At 40.4% G+C, this 22,396-nt stretch overlaps 1 protein-coding gene across 5 annotated transcripts in view; it reads left to right on the top strand.

The window, feature by feature from the left end:
- Positions 1-22,396, top strand: part of FYN (FYN proto-oncogene, Src family tyrosine kinase) — a 137,744-nt gene that overhangs the window by 99,796 nt on the left and 15,552 nt on the right. For 4 of the 5 annotated variants that reach the window (XM_061990523.1, XM_061990524.1, XM_061990522.1 and 1 more), the window contains 9 exons: positions 182-439; positions 1,025-1,121; positions 5,133-5,231; positions 6,366-6,469; positions 10,701-10,850; positions 13,085-13,249; positions 17,285-17,464; positions 19,839-19,915; positions 20,020-20,173. In XM_061990523.1, coding sequence (XP_061846507.1) covers positions 193-439; positions 1,025-1,121; positions 5,133-5,231; positions 6,366-6,469; positions 10,701-10,850; positions 13,085-13,249; positions 17,285-17,464; positions 19,839-19,915; positions 20,020-20,173 — 1,273 coding nt within the window. In that variant the 5' untranslated portion in view covers positions 182-192. Of the gene's footprint in view, positions 1-181; positions 440-1,024; positions 1,122-5,132; positions 5,232-6,365; positions 6,470-10,700; positions 10,851-13,084; positions 13,250-13,720; positions 13,877-17,284; positions 17,465-19,838; positions 19,916-20,019; positions 20,174-22,396 lie in introns of all 5 variants that reach the window. The other variant, XM_061990526.1, reaches the window with a different exon arrangement.

The raw sequence follows: 22,396 nt of genomic DNA, 5'->3' as shown, positions 1-22,396 counted from the left end.
GGAAGATTTTGTGGGAGCTTTTAACAACGTGGTGCTGTTTGTATTCAAACGGCTGTGGGGTTTTTTTTAAAGTACTTTTGTTCTGAGTGGCGAACTTAACTTGATCCTCATCACATGTGAGTTTAGGGGAGATCTGGTGAGCATCAATGTATGAACACCTGTCCTTTCCTTCCTCTCTTAGGATTTTAGATAATGGGCTGTGTGCAATGTAAGGATAAAGAAGCAACAAAACTGACTGATGAGAGGGATGGCAGTTTAACTCAAAGCTCAGGCTACCGCTATGGGACAGACCCTACTCCGCAGCACTATCCTAGCTTTGGTGTGACTTCAATCCCAAACTACAACAATTTCCATGCCACAGGAGGCCAAGGACTGACTGTGTTTGGTGGAGTCAATTCCTCCTCTCATACAGGGACACTGCGTACAAGAGGAGGAACAGGTGAGTTTCAAAGTCTTCTTTCAGTGCTCTTAGTGAGCATCAATCATGTGATTGCAGCAGAGGCACAACCGTCTCAGCCGTGCTTTTGGAAAGTGTTTCTTTCATGAAATAGTGCAAAGAGTTTATATAGGGATGAAGCTGGGTGTTCAGCTGTACCTTTGCTAACTCACAGGTGCTAGTTCACTTGGAGAGTGAAAAATGCATGCCCAATTTGGCTGACTGACTTGCTCATGCCTCTGCTAGGGAATGGAAAGTGTGGTCTGAACCCCATCAAGTAGTTCACAGGAAATACTTGGCATGGCTAAACTCTCTCTTCAAAACCCCTTTGCCTCCTTGGGATCCTTCGCTGTGTGTGTCTGGCAAACCGAGAGTATTGATGACAGTGCAGAGTGAAGGAGGTGGTGTGCCCACTGGCTGCATTTAAGCAGAGGATTAGAATGATTGTCCAAAAAGTAGGAGGCTTCAGTTTCTTTTGCTCCTCAGCAACCGGAGTAGCTTACATTTGTCTTAGATGCTTCATCTGTTGAGGCTCCTTTCCATCTTTTTTTTTGTGATGGAGTGTAACTCACCTATCTTCTTTCGTAGGTGTAACTCTTTTTGTGGCGCTTTATGACTATGAAGCAAGAACAGAAGATGACTTGAGTTTTCACAAAGGAGAAAAATTTCAAATACTTAACAGCTCGTAAGTTTCAGAGGCTTGGTAATATGCTTTTTAATATTTTTAAACTTATAATGTTAACAGTTATATTTGTCTGCTTATGTTATTAGCAAAATCTAATGTTGAATATTCAAGATGTGTGGGCATTTTACTCTTCGCTTATTTACTTGTCTTTGTATTTAGCGGTTTTGCAAAGTTCCTTATTACTGAAAGAAAAACCACCTTCAACCACATGCAGCATTACTTCAAAAATAAGCATTAGATTGTGTGATTCATCGCTTACATTTCACAGTAAACTCACATTCAGAACTGAGAGTACCAGCCCTATGCTTTACCAGTAGTCACAGAAGTTTTGCAAGGCATGTACTAACACTTTCTGTAGTCTGCTGCAAGTATCTCTACACAGAAATTAGTTAAAACTGATTCACGAAAGAGACATTACCCAGACTTCCATGCCAAGTTTAAAACTTTTGTTTTCCTTTTAAAGGTAAGTGATACAGTCAGAACATGCTAGGAAGTTCTGATAAGTGAGAATGCACCATTGTACAGTTACATTAGGCATGAAAACCACACTTCCATCCTGGAAATCGTCAACATGAAATTAGTTTTATTAACTGCCCATAGGAAAAAAAAATCCCTTAGCAATTTAAAAATAACATCGAAAACTTACTGTGCTACTGACCTGTATCTGAACATCTTGTAATTCTTGGCTAAGAACATAAAGTTCGAGGGTCTGTGTTGTGGTCAGTGTTGGGTACCATGTAGAGGTAAAAATGGGTTAACAGCCAAGTATTTCACTTTCCAGGGGCTTTGTGGTATTGTTTTCAACTTTTTTTTCTTACAGCATGTGACAGTGAGGCAAATTCATCCCCATTGCAACTCCTGTTAATTTGAATAGAACAACTCCAGGGTTGGAGTTGGCTCAATGTACATTAAAGTTAAAATCGTTTTTAAAAATCAGGTAATTCTGTAGAATATTTCATGGAGCCGTGAAACGGAAGAGCTTTGATGTCGATGAAAGGCACAGAAAATGACTCTTAGAGGGAGCGGCAGTTTAAAAACCTCTCTACTTATAAATTAGCGCTTGGAAAAAACCCTTTTTAACCTATCATCTGCTTTTGTTCACATTGCCTGCTGCTATCCTAACCTTACACAAACTATGCCATAACTTGAAACAAGAAGAAATTACATGCCTTATAAATTCCTTACACATACCAGTTGATGAAATTATGGGGTGCTCACTGGGACTTGTGAAGCAATCATACTTGTAGTCAGTGGGACAGAGAGATTCCCCGAAGTGTGGGTGGATGAAGTACATAGATTTTGATGAAGGTAATTACTGCCTGGAGGAAGGTTTTTCTAACAGAAAAATAAAAAAACAAAACCAAAAACCCTCAAAACCCACAAGCTGATTTTCTTGTAGGATTATAGAAGCTCAATTCTTATTGCAGCCAGTTCTGTTTGCTTATAAACACAAGCATAACCACACTCCTGGAGTACTGAGAGCCAGCCTGGGAATCTCCAGAAAGCAACTTTCCAGTGAGAATGCTTCCTTTCTTCACTTATATCAGAAAAGATACGAAATAAGCCCATTATTTTTCAAGAGTCTACCAGTGCTACTTGCAACCAGAAAGTGTATATGTGCACAAAACTAGGTAGTCTGGAATTTTGTAGGATGTGGCTTTCTTAGCCCTCAAGAAATGAAATCTGATATGTGTGTCAGTTTAAAAATTCAGGACAGCAATACCTGAAGTGGCATGCAGAGGGTATCCCTGTGATTTAAAGACAGAAATTATACCAAAGGCAGTCTGAGGGAAAGAGGTACTTGCAGGGGAGGTTCAGACAGAGGCCGACTTTGGGGCTCAGAAAGACTCAGCCGTGCCCTGCATCCCCAGTGCACAGCCAGGCTAGTCCCATTGAACCTGTCTGGTTCCTAAAATTACGAGCCGGGAAAGAAATCTGCATTCCTTTTCCTTTCTGTCTGTGCTTTGAGAGATTTAAGCTGCTCTGTCAAAGCAAGAGGGGGTTGCTCCTCATGATATGATCATCTGCAGGACTGCTTTTTTTTATTTTTTCCTCCATAGATATGATAAAACACCTCCATCTAGTGGACTCTCCTTACAGTAAGGAGAAGTGGAATGGTACAATTTATCAACCACAGTATGGCATAATCCCTCAGAAATTTTCTACAGCAACATATGGGGGAAGAGTTAGCACTTCAGCTGGGAAAATTAGGGACGCAAACAGACAGGGCCATTTGCCTGACATACTAATGCACACAAAATGTATTAAAGTATTGTCAGCTGCCAGCCTCTAGAAAAGCTACTTGCTCTTCACTCTTTTTAAGTGTAGAATTGGAAACAGCTAAAATTTGACTAATCACAGCTGTTTTCTAGTTGTTTTCTGTAGAGTTTGTAGTCTTTCAAACTGTTAAATAAAGCAGAGTTGAAAATTTAAAGTAAGAGCTCACCTTGAGACAACCTTTCCTGCCAGTAATAGTTTAGACAATGTGTGTAACTGCTTGCTTATAGAAGAGGCTGAATTCTCTGGCCAAATTTGATAACAGTGGACTACATGATCTCTAAAGGTCCCTTCCAACCCTACCATTCTATGATTCTATGATTTAGTGAACAAATCTCTGTTTTACAGAAAGGGGAACTGAGGAAGAGTTTCTAACCAGTCCAGATGTAGAAAACAAAATGCTTATTAGTAGCAGTAGGTGTTAAACATCGGTGGCTCTGGTGCTGAGAATTAAACACAAATTGTTAAATCACAAACCGTACAATGTGTAAGAAGTTGAGAAATAGACTTCTCTTAAAGCTGCACATTCTATGGCACTGAGCATTGTCTAAAGGGCACTACCATGTCCCTCTGTGTGTACTCGTGTACATCAGGAATTGATACTAAGCTTGTGGAACACTGCCATAAGATGGTCCTGCATGGACTGCTTCATATTCAAACATTGTAAAATACTGGGGTTTTGTAAGTATTTGCAAATGCAGCAGAGTTCTTTGCTACTTCAGATACCTCCTCTAGGTGTGCACGATGAAGTGTGATCCTTAAGGGCTGTCTAAAACTCCGTGTTGACAGATGGCTTTTTGACACCTTTGGGTTGCAGATCAATTATCTCCATAAAAGTTTAAAATTAGCAGTGAATGTGACAGGCTTCAGCTTGGTAGTTTTTCTATAAGCTCTCTCAAGGGTCTATATTAGAGTAATTGCTATGGAAAAAGTTTTCAATATTCTAGTCCAAATTCGGCCCTCACCAAATTGTGTCCAGCTCTGTACCCCTCAGTTCCAGAAGGACAGGGAGCTGCTGGAGAGAGTTCAGCACAGGGCCACAAAGATGATGAAGGGAGTGGAGCATCTCTCTTGTGATGAAAGACTGAGGGAGCTGGGACTCTTTAACTTGGAGGAGATTGAGGGGTGACCTCATTAATGTTTACAAATACGTAAAGGGTGGGTGTCAGGAGGATGGAGCCAGGCTGTTGTCAGTGATGTCCAGTGATAGGACAAGGGGCAATGGGTACAAGCTGGAACATAAGAGGCTCCAAAGAAACATGAGGAGACACTTCTTCACTGTGAGGGTGACAGAGCACTGGAATGGACAGAGCACTGCCCAGATGGGTTGTGGAGTCTCCTTGCCTGGGGACAATCAAACCCCACCTGGACAAGTTCCTGTGTGACCCACTCTAGGTGGTCCTGCTCTGGCAAGGGGGTTGGGCTGGATGATGTCTAAAGGTCCCTTCCAACCCTTGTGATTCTGTGATTTTACTGGCCTGTTATGCCTATTTGTGCCATAATGCTACATTTAGAAGGCTACATTACTAACCATTGCTGAATTAATAATAGGTGCAAAGAAATACATGTTGTGTTTAGATGCAAACAGCTCTCTTGGAAGCATGCAGGTGATAAAAAGATGAGTTGCTGTGGCTCTTTACGCCACACAGCTGCAGGTGCTATTAGCAAAGTCTGATCATTGTCTTTACAGTTGTGTCTCACTCTCGCTTCTCCTCCTCACCTCTGTTTCTGCAGGGAAGGAGACTGGTGGGAGGCCCGTTCCTTGACAACAGGCGAAACTGGTTACATTCCCAGTAATTATGTGGCTCCAGTCGATTCCATCCAAGCAGAGGAGTATGTTTTCTTTTTGTTGTAAAGACCCATTAGTGCTGTATTTGAAGGCATTTCGGGGAGTTATTTTGACTGATTGCAGTGATTTTTCAAATTACTTACACTGTTTTTATTTCAGTTCTTTACTGATAAATAATTAGGTAATTAGTAGCAAAAGAAGCATCAGCTCAGTGCTTGATCAATGTCAAAACAAAGGAAAAAAAACCCTAAAGGAATGTAGGGCTGCTTCCTTTATTTGAGTGTTGACAAATTTCAAGCTTTAAGAGCTTGCTTTTCCTGAACCAACTTGTGAAAATATTTGGAGTCAATTAGTGTACAAACTGTCTGTTAAAGAGGGCACCTTGTATCAAAAAATACCTACCAATAGGTAGGATGCCTTCTACACAAACATTGGGTAGCATAGTGAGGACACATCTATGTGAAAGTGGTGTGCTGTGTGTATCCATATTCTTTCCACTATGAAAGATACACTGCTGGAAGTTATTTAGCTGATTGTGTCCTACTGTGGCCTGTACTTGAAGTTGTACTTGGTTGACTGTGAAACGAAAAAAAAACCCAAACAACAACAACAACAAATTGCTGCAGGAAGAAAAAAAAGGTACCAAATAAAAGGTACCAAAACTCTGAAAGCCTTATAAAACAACAGTAAAGTGGTTGCATCCAGTCCTTCTACTGAGGTGTTACATCTGTGCTGCAACAAAAATACTGAATACCAATATATCGCAATGTAAGTCTACATATGTATGCAAGAACTACATATGTAGTTCACAGCAACTTTAAAATGACTGCTCTTCAGCAGCAATGCATATTTCTGCCCTTTTCCTTGTCTGCTCCTTCCCCCCACCAAGTGTTACTTCCTGTCTAAGTCTGGCCTTTGTCATAAGACACCAAACAAACATTCCCAGTATCTACTGATTATAGGCTTAATGCATAGTGCTACTGCACAGTGTATACATCTGCTACACAAGTTTGTCACATTACCTTCCCACCACAATAAAAGAGAGATGTATGACACAAATGGTTGAATATACTTGAGTAACCATAGTTTTTGCAAATAATCCTCCATGTCTGAGCTCTGCGACACTATCTAGTAATCCTATGTAGCATTTGTCTTACTGTTTCTGATGTTTTCCTAAGGTGGTACTTTGGCAAACTTGGCCGAAAGGATGCTGAGAGGCAGCTGTTGTCATTTGGAAACCCTAGAGGTACCTTCCTGATCCGAGAAAGTGAAACTACCAAAGGTAGGCTGGCCAAAACTGTTCTATGAATGTGATAATACAGGAGAAAATTTGTACTAAGTTTGTGAAATCCTGCTTTCAGTGGTATGAAGGTAGAGATAAGTGTCATCTTGCATATATGTGCGCTAGGGTATTAGATGTCTGGACATGCCAGATCTGAGAGTGAGTGCTCAAAGCAGAGAATAAGCCAAATGCAACCCATGCAATGCTTAACCCATGATATCTGCAGTGCAAGGCATGCGCAGGCAGGGTGCTTTGCTCTGCTCTGAGCATCTCTCAACACATCTGTTCAGGATACAGGTATTGCAATCGATTTGATTGGGGAATGGCCCCTCGGAACAGCAGCTGGGAGGCTGTGGGAGGCAGAGCTCCTTGTGTCTGTATTCAGGTCCAGGCACGGCCAGCTAGCTTACTGTGAACACGTGCTAGGAATCTCTAGTCTTGTTTGATGAAAATTACTGCTTACTTCAGAACAGGCATAGTATTTGAACCTTCTTGCCTGAAAGAGGTAAGATAAGATTTGGAGCAGAGAGAGGTACTGCCTATTATTTTGGAAGATAAGAGGGGTTTTTTTTTGCCTTTCCCCTTTGAAATGCTAGATCCCAGGTGGGGAGAGGGGGAAGATGTCAAAATTGTCAATTCATAGATTAACTGTGAAAAGATTTGAAAATATTTCTAATTAATATATTCATAAAGTATTCAACTGTATCCATTTTGTTGAAGTGGAAAGATTTGTTCTCTGCTTTTTCTCTGCTAAAAAAAACAATGGAAGCATTCCAGTTTTCTTGGTGGGTGCTATCTTTGCTTTTACATTTTGTTCATGAGGCCTGTCAACATCTTCTTCAAAGTTTCACATGTATGAAAAGATCTCTGTAACTCACACAAGTGTTGAGGAAAAAAACTGCAACTAAGTGGAAACAAACCTGGCTATTTCTCAATTAACAAGCCATCCAAAACAATAGCTGTGGGAAGCATAAGTCACTAGAATTAATTCCATATAAGTTCTGAAGTCTAATGATGGTTCATGTAATTAAAGAGTGCTTTGATCAGAGCACACTCTGTCAGCTAGACTTAGCATGCAAAGCAGTTGGAGTCGTGGCTAACAAAGGGGCTTAAAGAAGAGCAGCACTCCTTCCCACTCCTCTCTATCTAACCTATCTTCAGGTGCTGAATTCTGTCATTCAAAATTTTAAGTTTCACATTTTTCACTCCTGTGGTCACCGGATTCTTCCTTCTCTGCCTGTAACTCTGAAGACTGTTTCTGGTGCAAAATCTGAACAGACACGCTGCTGTTTCAGACAGCTAATTGCCTATCTTGTCACCCCACAGATTCCCCATACCTATGCAGCAGTGAGATGTTCTCATCAGGAGCAAGACAGGCTCTAACTTGCTCTTTTTTTTCTCCTGCAAATAGCCTCCACCTGTTTGTTTTCACCAACAGCTGTTGTAACGTGTGTGAGGAGCAGGAGGACTTCTTTCCACTCTGGGTCAAGTTTAAAAACTCACTCATATAGGCAGCCATGGATACTAAAATCAGGCACAATACTGTTTCTCTAAACTACACTATCGGTTTAGCCTGTTTTGATCATTTTTTATAGTGGTGGGGGATACGTTTTGCAGGGCTGTTTACTTAGTAAAGTTAGGGCTTTTTTTTTTAGAGCTACCTGTGATACACAAAAGCATTGGGGAAATGGAGTAAACCATCACAGATGGTCTTAAAACAGTAAGCTTAATATCTCTGCATTTGAACTGAGGACTCTCTACATCTTCAGGCTAGGTTTGCATCAGCACAACTGGGAAAAAAACAAATATGCATGCTTTTTGTCAAAAATATCTATTTCCCTTCTCATCCTTGTGGTCCTTCAGTATGTTGTCAAAGAAAACTTGAGGAAGCTTATTGGTCATGAGAGAGAAAAATGTCAGCTGGGACAGCTTGAATGTTGCATTGTCCTATAAGTCTTCTCAAAATGCCTTACTCCAGCTAGTCATCCTGGGCTTAAGGCAGGAATTGTTTTGTGACCTAGAATCATCCTTTCTGCTTTAAATAATAACAATAGTAAAATTAATCAGGATCATGTTAAAAGTATCATCACAAATGACTTCAACATGAATTTAACCTCCCTTGATCACAGTTGCCTTCTCTTCTTACTTCCAAAATAAATCATATGGAGATGGCTTTTCATTTTTTCAATGCCTGACTACCCAGGTACTTCATTAGCTCTTGTCTGTATAATCCTTCACCTGGTTTCAATCTCCACCCTCTAAGGCTGTCTGGTTTTAGGTTTATTTTTTTCTAAAATTCATTAGTATGATATATTGTGATGTCGCATTTCTAGCCAAATTTTTATTATGTATATCTCTTACATTTTAATTTATCATCGTATAATAACGAATAGTGTAAATAACCAACAGCCTAAATAAATGAATAATGAAATCCATCTCGGTTCTTGTTTTTGTCCAGATTTGAACTAAGGCTCCAGTCCTGCAACTTGATCTGAGGTCAACGGGGGTCCACAGAGGGCCACCCACGCAGCTCTGATTGCAGACCTGGAGCCACAGACTGTTTACATATTCCTAAAGAATCTAAAATAGTGACCAGATAGGCAGGGAGCGTGACTAAAGAAAATACAGCTGCTGCCAATAGATCAAAACTCACAAATGCAGAGGTGGAGAACACTGGCTGGAACATTTTGAAAGTAGGCTGACAGTGCACAACTCAGAGTGAGGGTACAAATCCCCAAAAAGCTTTGAACTCCTAGCTGAGAGAGATGTGCTTACTCAGCAGGAGAACCTCCTCAGGAAAAAAAAAAAATGTTAAACAATGTTTTTCTACTCTTAGAAATCAAAATCTTGTCACTCCTCTCAGGGTGTCTCCCATTCTCATAAACCAGAATCATCTGTGTAACTGCTGCCTCTCTTCTGCTTATTTAGAGGACAAGCAGCAGGGAATTTCAGCAGTCCTTGGAGTCGAGGTGGGGATGTTTTTGTACCCTGCTCCCTTGGCAGCAAGCTACTCACCCACCAGTGTGACCTGTTGCAGGTTAATGTGGCCAGGGAAACCTCCTTCCTGGGGAGACATCCAGGAAAGACATCTCACGCCATGACCTCAACTATGTAACTGTGGGGAGGTTCCTTAAAGCTGTCTCACTTAGCTGGAGGTGGTTCTGGAGAACATGAACCTGCCAGGTGTGTTGAAAAGTACCCTGGCTTGGGATAAGCAGCAGTTGGTGCTGTTTGCATTCAAACCTGTAGGAAATCATTCCACCTTTCACACTACCCAAAATTGTCTGCTGGGAGTTTCTGTTTCCTGCCCTTAGATGACATGGTTACCGGAATTACACTGTCAATATTTGCGGTGTCATAACACTCAGAGAAACCAGGCTAGGATTCAGCTTCCCTAATAGCACCAGAAACTTATCAAGCCCATAGCCCACCTACAGACACCTAAAACTAAACATAGTCACCACTACACCTAAAACTAGGTCCAGTTCCTTGACTGAGGTTCTTTTACCTGGCGTGAGCATCCAGAGCCATCTGAAATGCCTGCAGGACATCCACATAGATCGGACAAAGGTGACAACCTGTGGGAAAACTGCCAAGTAGGATATCCTGGGGCATCTCACATGGTACTTAACCTCTGTGTTTGAGCTTCTGAATCCCACCAGTAAACTTGGAAAGCTTCTGCATGGATTTGGAAAGTGCAACATGCAGTTCTTGCTGATCTCCTGGTGGACAGTCTTGGTGTAGTACCACCCTCAAAGACCATGATATACAAAGTATGCCAATTTGGTTGTCTAGTGTTTGTAAAGAAGTTTGGGATCCATCTGAGTAACAACTCTACACATATATAAAGTTGTTATCTCCAGCGCTCCCCATGAAAATTTTGGTATTTACCCCCCACTGGCATTTACCTAAAGGATAGTATTTGCAGTGTAACCTGACACTTGGAATAGGAAGTCAATTTAACATCCTGAAGAGGTAAATGTTAAAATGTGAGGTTTCATTTACACAGAAGTCCTGATTTATTTCTAGAAAAGTGTGAAAGGGGCACGGTGTGAACATTGTAAGATTTCTGTGATACTTAATTCTTTTTGTTAGATTCACTTATTCTTTTTCAAGGTACGGCAAGCATTTTTTGGAAGGAATTTCACTTGATAACAACTGACTGACAAACCAGAATCTTTGTGTCTAAAAGCTTCTTACAATTTTTTTATTTCTCCTTTGCATGGAACAGGTGCCTATTCCCTGTCTATTCGAGACTGGGATGATATGAAAGGAGATCATGTCAAACATTATAAGATTCGTAAACTTGACAATGGTGGATATTATATCACAACTCGGGCACAATTTGAAACGCTCCAGCAGCTGGTTCAGCATTATTCAGGTAATTTTTCAGATATTTCAGAGCACTCCGAAGTATTTTAAAACAAAAGTGTTTGCTGCTGAGTTGATGTATCTGTAAGACGCCCTAAAGAGTCATTTGAGCTATGTCTCTTGCTTGTTGTAATGTATCTTCCATTATTCCTTTCCCATTACAGTTATAAATGGCTTTGAGTGCTGTTCACAGTGTGCGGCAGCAGAGCTTTTAAAAGCTTGAGTGAAGTAAAGGTTTTGCCTGCTCTCCTTCTTCTAAGCAAACAGAATTTTTGGATTCGACTTGCACATCTCAGAGCATGAATTCCCTGTGCATAAGCGAGTGCTAGTATGTACCACTTTGCAGCACAGTGTTGCCATTAAAGCACATTGGGTATTGCATTGTGGGATCCAGTCACCTAAAGCAATGACCAAAAGGTTTGCGTATCCCACCTGATTCAAACTTTCCCATTGGATTTGTGTTCGATGTGCAAAGTACTAACATTGAAATGATAATTGGTCTAATTTTAAAGATAGATACGGCAACAAGGTGGGTGTTAGTGTCCACCTACCAAGTGCTTTTTCTTCTTTTCTTTTTTTCCCTAAATTCCTGATGAAAATGTGGCAGGCACTGTTCAAGCCAAAAGTGCATCCTGCTGTCTTTGGCAATTGGTGTGCAGCAGATACAACTGTAAAGCCCCACAAACGCCTGCATAGGACAACCAGTTCCTACAAGGAAGATTTTTTTTTAAGAAGAAATTTCTATTTTTAATTATTTCACTTTTAACTTTTTCCTTACTTTGGCTTTTCATAATATTAACAGATGACCCCAAACTCTGGCTGCTCAAAAACTTATAATTTTTACTTGGGAAATCAGCTTCTCTGTGGGGTGTTTTTCTGTATTCTTTGTATTCTGTCTGCTGTATTCTTACGCTATTCATACTAGACATCTGGCTGTCTTCTCCACCCAATTTCTGATGGTTGTATGCTGCCTGGGAGAATTTCTAGTTGTTTCTGGTGACTCTACATTAAACTAAGCTAAATAATTTATAAAAACTCACACTGAAGGAAGATAATTTTCAATCCCACTATACCAGGTGGTTTATGTCAACTTTTAGTTTTCTGTGGTCAAATTATTTGGGTGGTGTATTTTCTGTGCACAGATGCAGAAACAAATAGATCTGGAAAGACATTTCCATGCCGACACAGAGGCATAATCAGTAAGATCCAAGTAGGGGAGCTCAGGATCTCATGTTACAGACCCTTGCTCTAGAGGTTTCACCTGCAGTCTCCCATACCCAGGTGAACACAAGAGCCCTCATTTTATGTCACTCCCAGCTGACTCAAAACATAAATGCTGCTTGCTCTGCTCTCTGGAATGTGGGAAGCAGATTGTGGGAACACAATGCCCTCTCAGTACCCAGATTTACTTCTAGGGAGACCTCAAAGACACCCAGCAGACTCCATAAAGATCAGCATGGCTTCTGTGCCTGTTTTAAGATACAAGTTGCTGGGCAAATTTATATTGTACTCTGCTTGTGCAGCATAATACACTACAGAACAATATGTGTGTGCATATATTTCTATATATAATTGTTTTTACTCCTGCTGGAATACGTTGTAACTTTTGTCACAGGTCTTTTGTGAAGCTTTGTGAGAGGCAGATATAATGAATCTGCCCCAAATGATGTAGGACCGGCTGCATACACCAGTAGAGGTTTGCTCTAGAAAGAATGGTAGAAAAAACCTTTATACAGGACACCTACAAAAACATCTTTTCACAGAGTGGAATATAGAGAATACCTTTTCTGAAGATACCTAGAAAAATAATTAATTAAAAAGTGTGCCAGATTTTTATTGCAATGATTTTCAGAAAAAAAAAGTTAATCTTCATGTTTCTTTTCCTCAGTACAGAAGTAATCCAGTTTGTGATTTACACATGATTTTTTGTTTAAAGTTGTACTGTACTATAGTACACCAGATACTCATCAAATTATCTTAATACAGCACTGGGAAATCCAGAGTCCACAAGAGAAACCATTGGCGGTCACCTCCGGGCTGTGGAGGCAGAGACTAAAATATCTCCTGTTCTGTCTCAAATGAATATCTTTCAGTGTTCAATTTCTAATCTTCCAGGATGCTTTGTGGTTTGCAACTAACAGCTGTTGTGAGTAGCATTGTTTTTATGCTTACTGTTTTTGTTTCATGTTACACTTTTTTTTCTTTCCTCTCCTTTGCTGTTGGCTTCACTTCTGGCTCCATCAGAGAGAGCTGCAGGTCTTTGCTGCCGCTTAGTAGTTCCCTGTCATAAAGGAATGCCAAGGCTTACTGATCTGTCTGTCAAAACCAAAGATGTCTGGGAAATTCCACGAGAATCCCTACAGTTGATCAAGAGACTGGGAAATGGGCAGTTTGGGGAAGTATGGATGGGTATGGAGCAAAATAATTACTCTAAAATAGCTCGCTGTGTGGGGATTGCAAGATGGAAGGTGAAAATATAGGCCACTGACTCACAAGAAAAAAAAAAAAGAGCAAAGCCAAAACTGTTAGGAAAAATGTCTTTGGAATTATGTCTTTGACTTTGAAATTCTTTCATCTTCAACTTTCACTGTAATTGATGGCAAAAGAAAAATGAAATTCTGTGTTTCTTCGGAAGGTTTTGATTTTGACAAATTACTACTGCTTTAATAATAAATCAAGACTTGCATAGTAATCTATTAATTATATCAAGGAGCCTTTTTCTGCAAGCTAACAAAAAAGTTCTTACCTCCAGTATGTAAAAATCAGTGTTTGCAAATGAATGTCAGTGCAGCACTGAGACAAGTCACCTTCCATCTTTCTCAATGCATGCTTGATTTTGGATTATAAGTGTGTTTTTTTTATTAATTTCCTCTCCTATAGAGAAAGCTGATGGTTTGTGTTTTAACTTAACTGTGATTGCTACGAATAATACCCCACAAACTGTTGGATTGGCTAAAGATGCATGGGAAGTTGCACGTGATTCATTATTTCTGGAGCAGAAGCTTGGTCAGGGGTGTTTCGCTGAAGTGTGGCGTGGTAAGGCAGAGAATATATTTTGCTTTGGATGGAACTTTTAAGGCCCTGTTGGCAGAAATAAGCATTTCAAGTAGAGATCTTAAAGCTAAAAGGTCAGAATAGTATGAAATGTTAGCCTATATCGCATAAACCAGTCAGACCTAAGTACAGTAATCCACTGGGAATCTTCCTTTCACTTACACACACCGCTGAGAGAGGTTAGGGCATTAAACTTCATTAATTACATTGGGTTTATTTGGGTGAATATACAATTGCTAGGTTTTTAAATAGGAATGATGCTAGACTTGTAAGGCTAACCAGAAATTAATCTGGTAAGTAGATATTTTTCTTTCCTCATGTTTTATCACTGTTGGGATCAGACCCTGAAAATGCTTCTATCCACACTTCTAGTTTAAAAACAATGTCAAGTATCAGCAAGCTGATCCCATCAAGCCAGCTTTCCCATGCATCCACTTCTTTTGAATTTGTATCTCCAGCAGGATCCCATAGTTGAGACCAGGGACAATAGAGTCAAGCCCAGCCCAGCCCAACTGAACTCACACTTTGAAGTCTAGAAATTTTTACATTTTCCAAATCCACTGACACTGTTTTCTGCACGCTCACCAGCTTTACTTATTGCCCCCTTTCTGTGGGCCTCATTCTTTTCATTACTATAGAACAATAGCAATTTAAAATATACATAAATCTTAGTACAACCATAGAATTGAAACACAATATGGTGGCCATCTAATGTAAGGTAGGCTTAATCTTCATGCCAAATTGCATTCTGTGTAGCCTCTGTAAAATGACCAACCCAAATAAAGAATCCCTGTATGTTCTTTCTTCAGGAAAAAAAAAGTGATGGAGCAGTTTGGCTGCTCTTTTTGTTGCAGTGACATGAAAGCATGTACAACCAAAATAACCAGCAGGCTCTCCTGTGTTCTTGCAGCTGTTTTCCATTGCAAGACTACAGCAAGAAGCATGGCAGCAAATCTGAGAAATGTATAGGGTTTCTAGACTAGAAATATAAAAAATTATAGAATTTCACAGGATTGCAGTGGACCTGTTGCAAAGAAAGCTACCTATGTTTTCTGTTAGCATCCCTACATAGCCGTAGTTTCACCTTCTTGTTCTGCATCTTGAATGTATGCAAGAGTTTCAAGTTCATATTAATACTTAGTGGTCAGCTTTGTGTGCCATAGATCTTAAACTGATACAATAAGCTAAAGCAGCAAATGCAATTAAAAAATAAAAACCAGCAATAAGAAATAAAGTGCTAAGTAGCAGTACCAAATATCTGTCAGAAATGTCAAAATTATTATTACAATTATGACATTATGTTTCTCAAAGTAATATATAGCAAAAATATGTTAACGGCACTGAAGTGTTACCAAATTGGAATAGATTAACACAGTAAAAATTAATAAAAAATGTAACTAGCTACATATGAGAGGAATTCAGATGGAAGTCTATGCTAATATTCCATTGGAGAGAACCATACCAAACCACAACAAGAAAATTTAAGGTTAAATCTGGGCTAAGAAGATAAGTTAACATTTTTATTTGTTTTTCTTTTTTTAACTGGGCAAATTCGTTAAAATATTTTAAAACAAAACTGCTGAAAAGGTATCATGGTAATAGTACAAGTCCCAGGATTTTTATTAAGACAATGCAAACAGATAATACACAGTTAATCCTGTTAACACACCAGGTAAAATCCTAGTTTATTAATGTCAATGACAGAAACCTTGGTGCCTGTAAAACTCGGGTTTCATTCCTGATGCGCATAATCTGTGACACCTCTGCAGAGCAGCCTCAGTGTCTCCAGATAAAACATGCTCCCTTTCACCCACCTCAAAAGATTTTGGCTACCCTGCTTGAAATTAGAAGGCAAAAACTATATCCTTCCCAGCTTACACTGGAGTGCCACTGAAGTAAAATCCTGATTCAGCTCTGATTTGAAGGAACAAGTGAAAGACCTTGAGTCCTCCTCAAGCATGCTGGAGTAGTGGTGGTAGCATCTCAAGACATCACTGCACCACCACTGGCACTGAGCTGGCAGAAGGAAATTCAAGCATAGCAAAAACTGAACTTGCGTTGCACACTTTGGGCTAATGTGCACCTCAAGCCCCTCCTCAGAGTGTTGCTGTGGGAATTGCCCTGTAAGTGAAGGATGACACAGGCAGTGGTTCCCCTGCCACTCCTCGGCCAGGAGAGGTAGCAGCCTGTCATTTTCAATGTGCTTTTGACATTAACAAAAAAAACTAGGCATATTTTACACATTACCTTTTTTGATGCCATCTTAATTTATAGAAATTAGATCTGAGTCTGAGTCTTTGTGCATTTTGTAGGCCTCCTGTTATCCTCTTGCTTGAGTGCAGAGGAGTAGTTTTTACCCCATGTGATTAATTTGTGAAGTCATCTAGTATTGTTCTGGCTTATCACATGGCAGCTCCCTATCAAGAGATCTCAGGTCTCATTCAAAGCCATTTCAGCCATAGCTCTGGAGCAGGGTTCTGGCAAGTTTGGCCAAGGGACAGCCAGAAGGCACCAGGAAAGTTATATCCCTAACTGGTTTAGTTTTTCTTCTTTTCCCTTCCCCAGTCCCCCATTCCCTCAAAAAAACTGTTAGGTGTTTTGTTTGTTTTGTTTTCTTTCCAGTCCTCCTCCCCCTTACAAACACCCAAGTGAAGCTCCACCTCTCAGGGGACACCCTGAGTCCGCCTTCCCCAGCTCTCTCCAGATCCTTGTGAAGGATTTCAGATGTTACACAAGGCTTGGTAGATGATGTCTGGAAAATGATGCAACTTATCCATTTCAGTGCTGACCACAAATAAAGAACAAAGTCAAGTGGACAGAAACCACCTCATTTTCAATCAGCAGCTGCTGAGCTTCTGGGGATGAGAAAAGGAAAAAAACACATTTTGGTTTGGAAACACACCCATGTTTCTAAAATGAAATTGATTCAGAAATTGCTTCTTGGGACTTTTTCTTAGATTACTTTTTTTTCCCTCTGACACAGAACAAAACCAAAATGTTAAAATATCTTGCAAATGGAAAGTTCTGGGTTTAACCAGTTTTGTTATCCTCTTTTGTCTGTAGCAACTACTTGTTAGCAAGGGAATACATGCTAATGGGTTTCAGCAATCCCATTGCTTACTCAGAGAAGGTTTCTGTGGACATTACTGGAAGCATTGTCTGAGTAGGACAATGGTGATTGTGCCCCAGTGTAAACGGGAGCACTATTTTTTAAGCATAATAGAAAAAGACTAAGGGTGGTGTGGGAGGAATATACTGATAAGGCAACATGGGAAATGACATTTTTAAAAAATGATTATCTTAAGTGTCCTTGAGAGTTTGTTCCTTGGTTACAATAGGAAGAAAAAGGATCAGAAGATGTTTAATCTAACTAAGTATCTGTGCTTGTAGGTACGTGGAACGGAAATACTAAAGTGGCTATCAAGACCCTTAAGCCTGGCACTATGTCTCCAGAATCCTTCTTAGAGGAAGCTCAAATCATGAAGAAGCTAAAACATGACAAATTGGTTCAACTTTATGCCGTGGTGTCTGAAGAACCTATCTATATTGTCACAGAGTACATGAGCAAAGGTAAAGCCAGAGATGCTTACCGTGATAATAATTTTTCTTTGATGATGCTCCTTGGGGATACAGAGGTTTGATGCACTGTGATTGTTAAGGAAGGAGAGATGGAACAGGAAGGTAAATTCACCTTTGGCTTCAGAATTATGAATTAAACTCTAAACTCCTAAACTAGGCCCTAAACCTGGAATCCACTAGATGTACAAAGAAAGTTTGCACTAGCTGGAGGAAGGAGAAGTTGGTGCAGCCTAACTGCATCAGTATCTAAACTTCCCTGACAAGTGGAGTTTTGTATTTTCTAGGTTTGAATGTTACTGCATGCAGCTTCCCAAGATCCTAGCTTTTCCTGGTGCCAGAGAGTTCATATGGCATCTTCTTTCAGCATTTACTTGTCAGCCTAAGATTTCTGTTTTTTCTTTTAGCAATTCTGGGTGCTATCACATGCACCTCACTCTCAGATCACAGCTTCATTACCATTCCATCCCATTTATCATTTTAATATGTGATTTGTCCATATGATTCTTTTCCTCCTCTTCTAGTTTCACCCCAGCCAACAGCTAAGCACCATACAGCTGCTCACTCACTCCTCCCACTCCCACTGGGATAGGGAGGAGAATTGAGGGAAAAAAAAGTAAAACTCATGGGTTGAGGTAGAACACTTTAATAACTAAAATGAAATAAAAGATAGTTATAAAAATAAAGTATAATAATGAAATAGAGATTAATAATCATTGTCATGAGAATGAATATAACAAAAAGAGAGAGAAATAAAACCCAAGAAAATACAAAGAATGCACAGTGCAATTTCTCACCACCCGCTGATCAATGCCCAAGCAGCGATCTGCCCTTCCCTGACAACTTCCCCCAGTTTATCTACTGGACATGACGTTCTAGCTCTTTGGCTGATTTGGATCAGCTGTCCTGGCCATGCTCCCTCCCAGCTTCTTGTGCACTTCCTCACTGGCAGAGTCTGTGAAACTGAAAAAAATCTTTAACTCAAGATAATCACTCTTTAGTAACAACCAAAACATCAATGTGTTATCTACATTATTCTCACATTAAATCCAAAACACAGCACTGCACCAGCTACTAGGGAGAAAATTAACATTATCCCCACCAAAACGAGGACACCTCCTCTATCTCCTCCCCTTTCCTCTTCTCCCTTCTCTTTTTCTTTCAGCTACTTAGCTAGTAAGATGTAGTAAAATGAGAAAAGAAAAACTTCTCACTCCATCTGATCTCCAGCAGGGGTGCTGAGAGCAGAGCTAAAAATCTGCTTGTTTTGGAAAAGCAAATGAACCAAATAGGAAACATAAGTTCTCACTGGGAAGTTTCATTGTACATTGGAGGATACACTCAGAAATTTTAAGTGCATTTTTTTTCAGTCAGTTTGGAGTAGATTTTTATTTTCCTGGCAGGTGCCTGCCCACCTCCCTTCTCAGAGGCATCCAAACTATGACTAACTCACACTTTAATCATATGTCTCAGTGACAAGCATGTGCTTTTTCCTGTTTAAAAAAAAAAAAAAAAAAGACTTCTCAAAATCCTCTGAAGTACGTGGTTTATTTTGGCTTGCTTTACTAGATTTTACTGTAACATTTTACATCTTTGGATCTGAGCTTGAGGCTGACGATTTATCAAGGGAGAAACGCCTAATCATCTGTCTTTTCCTGTTATTTATTAAACCAATTCACTGACCTTATTTAAAGGAGACTACCACCTTCTCTGTTTGAATAGAATATTGGGAAGGGAGCTGTAGCATCCTAGGCTGTTTTTTAAAAGCTACAGGGAACCTCCTTGCTTTCATTTGTTCTCTCCTTAGTTTTCTCTAGTATTGCATAGTGGTCATCTGAAATTAATGGCTCATTTAGTCATAATTGAGTAATAACCCATTTAGTTATGGGTTACCTAGGGAACTACTAATTTCTAAGGAAAATTATCTTTTCTTAGTGCTAGTCCCTTTGGGCTTACCAGGCTCCAGGCTGACCTTTCTTTTTGGAGCAGGTTGAACTGCGATCTGACTTTTTCCATAGCTTTTGTGGCTTGGAACTGAGCTGATGCTTTGCATCTAGATGAGGCCTTTAGAGAGCAGCAGATATGTAGTTTCAAAGAGCACTGGAAAAAATAAGATCAGCTTCCTCAGTAATGGTCAGGAAAATTAAAAACAATGTTGTTTCTTTTTCCTGCAACTCTCTTCGGACTGCTGACGTATTCTTCTGCAAGCCAACCCTAAAGAGTGAAACGAGTATAATAGAATTCTAAGATGTTGTGGGTTTTATTTAAACAGTCTACACAAACTTGAAACACTGTAGTCTTTAGTATTGCACCTCCATAGCCATTGTTTCCCTAACATCTCTCTCTTGTGTCAACTTTGCATTTGCAGGGAGTTTGCTAGATTTCTTAAAAGACGGAGAAGGAAGAGCTTTGAAGTTACCGAATTTGGTGGACATGGCAGCCCAGGTCTGTCTTCTGAGTTACTGAGCACTTAAGTCTATACATTTTATAGCTCATGTGTGTCTGAGTTCATTTTAAAATGCACTGATTGCGTTTGGTGCGGCTTGCAGGTGGCTGCGGGAATGGCGTACATCGAGCGAATGAATTACATACACAGAGACCTGCGGTCTGCAAACATTCTGGTGGGGAATGGCCTAATATGCAAGATTGCCGACTTTGGATTAGCAAGACTGATTGAAGACAACGAATATACAGCCAGACAAGGTAGGTACAGCTGCAAGCATAGCACTGTCATTCCTGTGACTGTGACGTGGGAAGCATGGAACACGGCTTTAAAAAGCTCCCTCTCATATGCTTTGGGGTTGCTTTCAGTAAATCCTGACAACTCACATTAACTCCTAGGCCAGAACTTCACTGACAAATGCATGTTCTAAAGAGACTGTCTTACACAGTTGTCTTATATTTTAAAAGTGTCCAAAATCAAACAAAGATTATGAGTGAGAGCCCAAGTGTGTGTGAGTAAAGAGATCTTCACAGTGCCATAACAAGGAGGATACTTTGCTTGCCAATCTTGAAAGCCTGAATGGGGTAATCCAGAAAAGCCTATGCAAGCTATTTCTTTTGTAGTGTGCCTTCTAGTATTTTCTAACTGCTATCAATATTGCTGTGCTATTCTTACTTTCCTTATTTCAAACGGGTCAAATAATTGTGTCTCAATGCAATGGAGCTGTCTTTCTGAGCCCTACGTTTTCCTTGGGAACTTATAAAGTTACTTTAATGGGAAAGCTGTTTTCCAGTGCCACACAGAGTGCTGGGCACAGCCGACCACCGATACACTATAAAAATGTATCAAAGGGTATTGCAGCTTATTTTAAAAAGCGTGTGTGTTCGGACTGAGCCATGACACAGGCTCTTTGTAGTTAGTCATTCTTTACAAGTCATGTTGAGTTGTCAGATGTTGGTCCAAGCTTGCAGAGTCACAGTTTTGTTCTCTCTCTGTTGGCAGTACATTGGTAGTGCTTGCTCAATATGTATCAGTAAATACCACTCCATCCATTTCAGTGCCAAAGCCAAGGATTGTCCCTTTAAACCCTGTTGTATGTCATCAGAAAGCACAGGTCAGTTAAGTACTTCCTAACCTGTGTTTACCCCTTCCTGTTTTGAGTTTTTTCTCTTGACCAGAAGTCCCTGTTTCGGCATGGATTTTGCCATTAGGAAAGAGATAACCTCTTTCTGTAACTTGACAGAAGGAGCCAGCGAGTTTTCAGCAGGCCTCAAAGGTCTTGGTCCGGGAGCAGTAGCTCTCATGCCGTTCACAGGCCTCTGAACTACTGTCGGCAGTACCTTGTCGCAGGGATGTGGACCACAGGTTATGTCCACCCTGAAAGCTGCCTGCTTCACATTCAGCCACTGAGGCATCATTATTCTGGGAAGACCCATGAAAAACTCATGGTAGCTACTAATGCAGAGAGTTAACCAACCTGATTGATTTTAGCCTGAAGGTGGGAATTACTCCTTATGGAAAAAAATAGCCTTGTGTCGTTCTCTCCAGAGTAACCAGAGTGTCTGTGGGCTCTGGAGAAGACAGAAAGCTGCCTGCGTGCCCTTCCCCTGTGTAAAACGAGTTTTCCTTGAACAAAGCACACAGATTCAGTCTGCAAAATGGCTTTGAAACAGTGTCCTACATTATCTCTGTTTCTGTCTGGTTTACTGCAATGTCTTTTGTTCCCTTTGGAAACCACCCATTGTATATTTTGACATGACTAATTATTTGGTTTTAATAGACAAGTATGTGACCTACTTCTGACCAGATCTCTTCAGGCTCCTGATCCATAGGAAATCCTCTGATGACCTCTTTGCTTCCTGGTTTAAATCTCTCGGAATAGTTTTGCCCTCTTCTCATGTTAGAAAGCTGTGAAAACCTGCTTGATTGATGCTGAGGAAAAGCTTAGGAGTTTTTTAAGACATTGAGAATTACTGGATTTTGGGTGGGAACACTTTAAGCTGAGACCAGCATAACACCAGGACTGGGAGGGAGAGGGAGTATAGTCACTGATATCTCTTGCCCTTATTCCACGGTAGAAATCACTTGGATTGTGGAAAAAGTTTCTGGGAAGGGAGAAGTAGTTCGCCTTTTAACCTGCATCAGTGTTGATCCAGAGATCTGAATTGTGTTCTGGCATCGTCGAATGGTGGAAGTCACTCATCCCTCCCATACTTCATGGTAGTGGACAATACTTCCTTCCCCTGACCTCAGGGTCAGGCTTAAGCTGTGGAGATACACAACTCCTTAAAGCAGAGACACAGAGAGCTGCAATCACAGGCATCTTGTGGAAAGGTTTTCCTACTTTCACTAATATTTTTTTGACTCTTTTTAAGTGGTAGCTTATTCTAGGGAGGGATGTGTTTTTGGCCGAGCAACACTCCCACTGCAATTAACCTGGCTTCCTAGCCAGTCAGGGAGCCAGGGTGAGCCTAGGACCTTTA

This window comes from Colius striatus, chromosome 2 (genome assembly GCF_028858725.1).
Source record: "Colius striatus isolate bColStr4 chromosome 2, bColStr4.1.hap1, whole genome shotgun sequence".
Classification (NCBI taxonomy): Eukaryota; Metazoa; Chordata; class Aves; order Coliiformes; family Coliidae; genus Colius; species Colius striatus.
This window is presented reverse-complemented; position numbering and strand designations above follow the sequence as displayed.